At 54.4% G+C, this 6,066-nt stretch overlaps 1 protein-coding gene across 4 annotated transcripts; it reads right to left on the bottom strand.

The window, feature by feature from the left end:
• Nucleotides 1-2,283: 2,283 nt before the first annotated feature.
• Nucleotides 2,284-5,791, bottom strand: PSRC1 (proline and serine rich coiled-coil 1). Of its 4 annotated transcripts, none has more exons than XM_013997292.3 (8): nucleotides 5,747-5,791; nucleotides 5,320-5,372; nucleotides 5,172-5,229; nucleotides 4,314-4,755; nucleotides 3,816-3,959; nucleotides 3,506-3,677; nucleotides 3,110-3,203; nucleotides 2,284-2,885 (listed from the first exon to the last, which is right to left on the bottom strand). In XM_013997292.3, the coding sequence occupies exons 2-8, from the start codon at nucleotides 5,336-5,338 to the stop codon at nucleotides 2,882-2,884; spliced, it is 933 nt and encodes a 310-aa protein (XP_013852746.3). In that variant the 5' UTR covers nucleotides 5,339-5,372; nucleotides 5,747-5,791; the 3' UTR covers nucleotides 2,284-2,881. The 4 variants fall into 4 exon arrangements, with proteins under 4 accessions (XP_013852746.3, XP_013852743.3, XP_013852744.3 ...); XM_013997289.3 differs by having other exon boundaries at nucleotides 3,506-3,754; nucleotides 3,845-3,959; XM_013997290.3 differs by lacking the exon at nucleotides 5,747-5,791 and adding an exon at nucleotides 5,541-5,698 and having other exon boundaries at nucleotides 3,506-3,754; nucleotides 3,845-3,959.
• Nucleotides 5,792-6,066: the final 275 nt, after the last annotated feature.

Raw genomic sequence — 6,066 nt, 5'->3', positions numbered from 1 at the left:
GGCCCTATCTTTTCAGAGGCGGGAGGCCTGGTGTCTGGACGACAAGAGCAGGTAGGGCCCTGGAAGGGTCAAGTCAGGGGACTTGGATACCAAGTGGCTGATGAGCTCAGCCCCTCTACCGACACCCCAACAGTATTCCCTGAATGGCCCGTGTCCTGGCATTTCCAAGGAAGATGTGGCCGATGGCAGGAAAGTGTCCTTTTCACCAGGACAGGAGAGACTTGTGTGGCTGGAGAGGCTGCGCAGAGTGGGCAGGATTCCAGCCCAGCCCCTTGGGGCTGCATCCTGTCCTGGAAGCAGAATTCAGGAAGCAGGGAGGGCTGAGTTGAGAGGCTGGTGGAAGTGAAAGGTGCTCAGGGACTAGCTGCCTCCCCACGTGACTCCTCTTGTGTTTTTCCCCATCAGAAATGAAGCCACCACTCATGCCCCTGGCCAGCTCTGTGTTTGGCCACATTACTCCTATTCCCAAGTTTTGTGTTTTTCAAAGGTCTGTATAACAAACTAGATAGAGTTCACATGGGGGCAATAGAGGCAGTTGTTAAGAACACAAACCCAGGGACCAGACTGAGTGACTCAAATCTCCCTGAGCCTTAGTTTCTCTGCCTACAAAATGAGGATGATAACGGCATCCGCCTAATTGTGCTTTTATGAGAATGAAGTGAGTTACCACATGTAAGTGCTTCGAAGAGTTCACAGGGCATAGCAGGAGACCAATAAACCTCCGTGGTGCTACGGGGCGGGGGTTGGGGCGGAATGCATAAAGAGAAAGCACCGAAAGCCAGACCAGAGGGAAAGAAGGAGGCAAGTAGTGAATAAGATGGGCAGATGCGCCAGGCAGGCCTCCTCCCCAGCTGGCATTGCCTCTAGAACGTGGCTGAAGCGGATTTGCAGTGGGATTGGAGGGGCAGTTAACAGAACTCCAGACTGACCTCCAGGGAGAGGGGGAAAGGAACAGGCCTTTAGCTCCTCGGCCACCAGGTGGCAACAGCGCACAGGTCCACCGCTTGTTTTGCGTCTGAGGACCCAGGGGCCTGCCCCACACCCAGGCCAGGCAAATGTGCCATCTGCTGGCCACACCTAAGCGTGTGCCTGGGCTTTGCTTCTGTTAGAGTAGGCTGTCACCAACAGGCCCTGCTTGCACCAGCACAGGACGCAGCTGGGATCCACACCTGAGGTTTCCTGGCCTCTGCCAGAGCCAAAAACTCAGTGTCTGTCTCCACACCCCCTCCCCTAACTTAACACTTGCAATCCCAGAGGCTGCAGGAGTTGCTGCAAGAAAGAGGCTCAGGGAAAGGTGAATGTCTAGGCAGCTGTTACAGTGAGGTAGGTGAATGTGTTAAATGAACCTTGAGATCAGCCATAAAAAGAAGAAAGCAGGGGAGGCCCCCCCCGCCCCCCGCCTGGGAACAGGGGAGAGGCATTGCAGTGCCGCAGCAGGGGGCCCATGTGGTGGTGGGGGGGGCACCAGCTGGAACTCACTCCCTTGGCCCAGCAGCTTGCTGGCCTCCTTAAGTCACAGCCTGGCCTCCGAGGGGGTTAGGTGGTCCTTTCCAAAGTCCTAAGGAATTGAGCTGGTTCTGGGTTGCAAGAATCAAAGGCTGTGAGAAAAGGCAGACCCTCAGTGAAATGTCACATGAATCTTTTGTCATTGATTTTACAGACACTCCCATCTTGCATGGAAATATTTTTTTCAATGAATGAAATTTTCGGCTATGTACACATCACAACACTAGCCACTGCCGAGGTTTATAAATCCTGGTGCCAGCCCTCAAGTCTAGTAGAGGAGAGAGGAGAACACCCACAATCCTAAAGATACAAGGCAGAACACGACAATGACCAGGTGTTCAGGCATCTTCTGAATCAGCAAAGCTGAACACCAGGGTACCCACCCCAGGGCCCCTTCATCCGGTAAGTACAGCAGACAAGATGCTGAATTCCTAGGAGGCTCCATTCTCTTGCCAGGAAAGGACACCCACGTTTAGAATATAAATAGTAATTTACCAAGACCCTGGTTTGATAGGCTCATACACTGTAAATTAAATTATACTTAAGCTGAGCTGGATCTTCTAATAACATTATGAATCCTGGAAACGCCTGGAAAAAGGCAGCCTGTTCCCCTTGAATGCCAACAAGGGGGCTAGTCATAGCCTGTCTAGCTGGAATTTCAAGGCCCTGGGGCCTATTCAGACCCCTTCTTGGGAAGCCCATTCTGGCTCCCTCATTGGAATTACAAAGGCATTTACTAGAAATGTGTTCGCAACTGGAGCAGGATTTCCTTTCACATTTACAGAGAATATAAAAATATATTCATTTTATTTTAGAAAAATGCAGACCAATGGAGTAAGCTTATCATAAACTGGCCTATTAGGAGTCAGAGAATTCACAGGAAACACATTCTGGAGACCAGATGCCCGCCTGTCCCTTCCAACAGGCCCAAGTCCAGTAGAGGAGGTGATTCAGGCTCCTCAGAGAGCAGGGAGGTTAGCTACCAAGGCCATTCACATGCAAATGCCCAGGGAACCAAAGCCCGGGAGGAAGTTCAAACTCTCAGGAGCTGGACAGAGAGCTGGGGTAGAGGAGGACAAAGCACCCTCCTGCATTTCTCATTTTCTGTTTAAGGCAACCTCCTTTTCCTATCTTGTTTCAACTCAAGAGAGTTTCATTCCTCTTCAGTTCAAGCCTTGTCCACCCCATCTCTCACAGCCTCCGCTCCTGCGGTACCAGCGGTGGGTGGTAGAGGCTCTTCCTTCTCTCCCTGGGCCACAATCTGCTGGGGTCAGGCCTGCCTCCAAAGACAGGGCTTGGGAGGCCTCACAGAGGGGAGTCCAGGCAGTGACTGTAGTGGTTTGCTACTGAATTCTTGCTTGCTGTCCTGATCTCTTTACCTAAAGAGACAGAGGGGGAACTGCTTTAAAGTGCCCTTCTTTCACAAGCCCATTTGTCACCAGCTAAGTTCAAGTTCCTCCAGGTAGAAGGAAACAGGACTCCCAACCTCTCCAGGCTCCCCTCCTCACCCCCATCTGGCTGCACAGGATTCGGAGCTGACAGCGTAACAGCTCAGAAGCCCAGAAGACAGAGGGAAGAGAGACAGCATCTCAGCCTGTCTTACCTGGTAGGTCCTGGGGCTGTCACCTTCCTGGGGGGCTGCAGATTGCTGCGGCCGACACTGGTGATGGGAGGATTTGGTCGCTGAGAAACAGGAACTTGATGGGGGTTAACAAAAGACATGAATTAGTAAAAGGTTCAAGTGACCTTCTCAGAGATACTGAATGAAGACAGAACAAGTCCAGGATTTAGCGCCCCTTCCCAGCTAAGGTAAAAAACCTAAGGCTCAAACTCTGCCCAGACCCGCATTTTCTCCCTAAGTCGGTCTCCTCATGGTCAAACAGAGCTGTGACCAAGGTAGCGAAAGTCACTGTCACCAGCTCCGGGAGGGCGTGTTCAGGCTGGGCAAGGGTGGGTGTTCCTCCTCCTGATTTCTTACCCTCTGTCCACCCTTCCTCACCTTTGTGCCCTGTGGCACCTGGTCTTGGAAGTCCTTTCCGAGCTGACAGCGGGTCTGGGGGAAGGGCACCTTTGCTGGATGGTACAGTCCGGCCAGTGAGCGGCATCTTGCTGGAGGGCCGAGGAATGGCCGATGGAACCGGTAGTCGACTGGAAGGTTTAGCCGTGGCTCCCTGTGGCCGAGATGGGCGCTGAGAATTGCTGGTAGAAGGCTGTGGGGTTAGGACTGGTCTGACGGGGGTCGGGGGGCCTGGTGGAGAGGAGGTGAGGGATTTTAGGGTTAGCTCCACATCCTCCCTCCTCCCACGCACCCACGGCTTTGCTGCCAAGGTCTTCTCACTTGCTACTGCTCTCCCACTGGGCCCAGCTTTCCCCCGGACTGGAGGAGTTGATCGGGCAAGAGGAGAAGACGCTGGGCTTTTGGATGCAGGGAACAGACTGCAAGTGGGCGACTCCTGAAACACAAAGAGAGGGAGGAAAAAAGGCACTAGGATGCAAAGAGAATCGGTTCTGCTGGCTGATTAAGGGATCGAGGTGGAGAGTCACCTAGATCCCAATAAGGAAGAGCAGAGTTAGCTGCCAACACCGTCATCATCGCCTCCGATGTCATTTATCGAGAGCTTATTAGAGACGTTATAGAGCTTGTGCAGACGCTGTGCTGCGCTTTGCTCATGGTACCCCGTTTAATTCCAACAATTTAATGAGGTAGAATGTGACTTCCATTTTACTGACAAGAAAACTGCTCTACACCTGTACTGAGTCATGAACAGTGCCAGGGGCACACATCAACCCAAACTCTCTAAACTCACCCTCTTCACGCTGGGGGGCCTCTTTCCAGATGTCGTCCGAAGAGCCCTGACTGACCCCTTCCTGTCACTGCTGCGGAGGCGGGGTGTCAGGCTGCTGGGGGAGGGAGTGCTCCGAGCCAGAGAGCTGACCGTGGGCAGCAGGTCTCGGACAGGACTGTCCTTGAGCACAAAGGTCTCCCGCCGAGGGCTGGGCTTCACTCTTCGAGGCACTGGGCCCTCGCCCGTGTTCTCTCGCTCCTGCAGGGCACACTGCTCCAGCTGAGCTGCCAACCGATTGGCCTCATCGAGGATTTCTTCCAGCTTCTCTGGGCTGAGGGGGCCTAAGCTGAGCCTCAGACCCTGGGGGGCGGGGACCACAGCATTCGGGTCACTTCGATGAGAGAGGCCTCGTCGGACAGGTTTCTCTGGAGTCGCCAACACTGCTATATCTTCTTCCTCTCGACTGACGCAGAAAACAAACCGTACACCATGCCCACGCGTTAGAGAGAAGGAGACTGGGCAAAGCCCCCACGTCTGAGTCAGAGCCACAACCCCAACCCTGATGTCCCTGCTGGCTGTGAGATCTACCTGATGAGACACCTGGTTCTATGAGGCCTTCAGCATTTTCTGACATTGGAAATTATGCCAGGATGAAGATGCGGCAAATCTACTTACCCTTCTACTTAACACCCTGCAATCTCATTCCAGCTTATCCCTTCTCCCCTCCCCCAGTCGTGTCACAAGGGGCCCAAGTCAACCAGCTACCCAGAATCCTCAGTGCACCCAATCTTGCTAAATTCCCAATCCAGACCCGAGGCCAGTAAGAAGTTAAAGACAAGCATTGTCGAAGCAAAGTAAGTAGGATAAAGAGTCTACTACCTGTCAGATGGTGACAGCCCCCCAAAGTCCAAGGTCTCATCCACTATAAACTTTACATCTGTAGGGGAGGAAAGAAGAAATACAGCCTTGGGTCCCAAACACGGCTCTCAATCACAGGGCCTCATTCTTCCCTCCAGGGTTTCCTTACCTTCTTCTAAACCTTCCATGTTCCAGAGAAGCAAGAATCAGCTTAGACTTGAGCTGGAGAGAAAAATACCTCCCCTCAGGTCTCCATTCTGCCCAAGGCCTCCCAGCTAGGCCCAGCTAGGCTGCAAGGGGTCGTGCTTGGAGGTTAAGCAAGCATCCCAAGAGCAGCACTTGCTCCAGTAAACCACCCCTGTTATCTCCGGGACAGGTCCAGACACGTACCTCCACACTCCAATGTCCCTGCGCACGGCGGCCCCCGCCCCCTGCGACCCGACCTCTCCTCGCAGGGCGGTCTACGCCCCCCCATCTCCCTCTTCGCGACCATTCTCTGGTTCTTCCTCTCTCCAAGCCACCTTTCTACTCCCCGCGGCACCACATCCCTTCCACGCCGGCAGCCCACCCTATTTCTACTTTCCGTTCCGCCTCACCTCCTGCGGAAGGTGCTTTCCTTCCACAACCTAGTCCCGGGAATCGGCTCCGAGGGGGCGGGGCTCCTTTCGAATCTCTCAGGCCCCACCCTCTCCTACCATGAGCACTCTATGATTGGTGGCGGCCAGCATCTCCCGCCCTCGTGGGGCGGGGCGGCGGAGGGGGCCGCCGGCCGGAAGTCTGCAGGTGGGAACCAGGCGAAGAGCCGTTCCAAGAAAGGCTCCATCCGGAGAGGTAAAGCCGGGAGGCCTGGAGCAGGGAGGCCGCGAGCGCGCGCGCGCGCGCGAGCGGGGAAGACCTCTCTGGGCTACCCTCCGGG

The sequence above is a fragment of the Sus scrofa genome, chromosome 4 (genome assembly GCF_054392235.1).
Source record: "Sus scrofa isolate SSC_HxYL_T2T_F1_AM1 chromosome 4, Sscrofa_HxYL_maternal_Yorkshire_Landrace_v2.0, whole genome shotgun sequence".
Taxonomy (NCBI): Eukaryota; Metazoa; Chordata; class Mammalia; order Artiodactyla; family Suidae; genus Sus; species Sus scrofa.
Note: the sequence above shows the minus strand (reverse complement) of the source record. Positions and strands in the feature narration are given on the sequence as shown.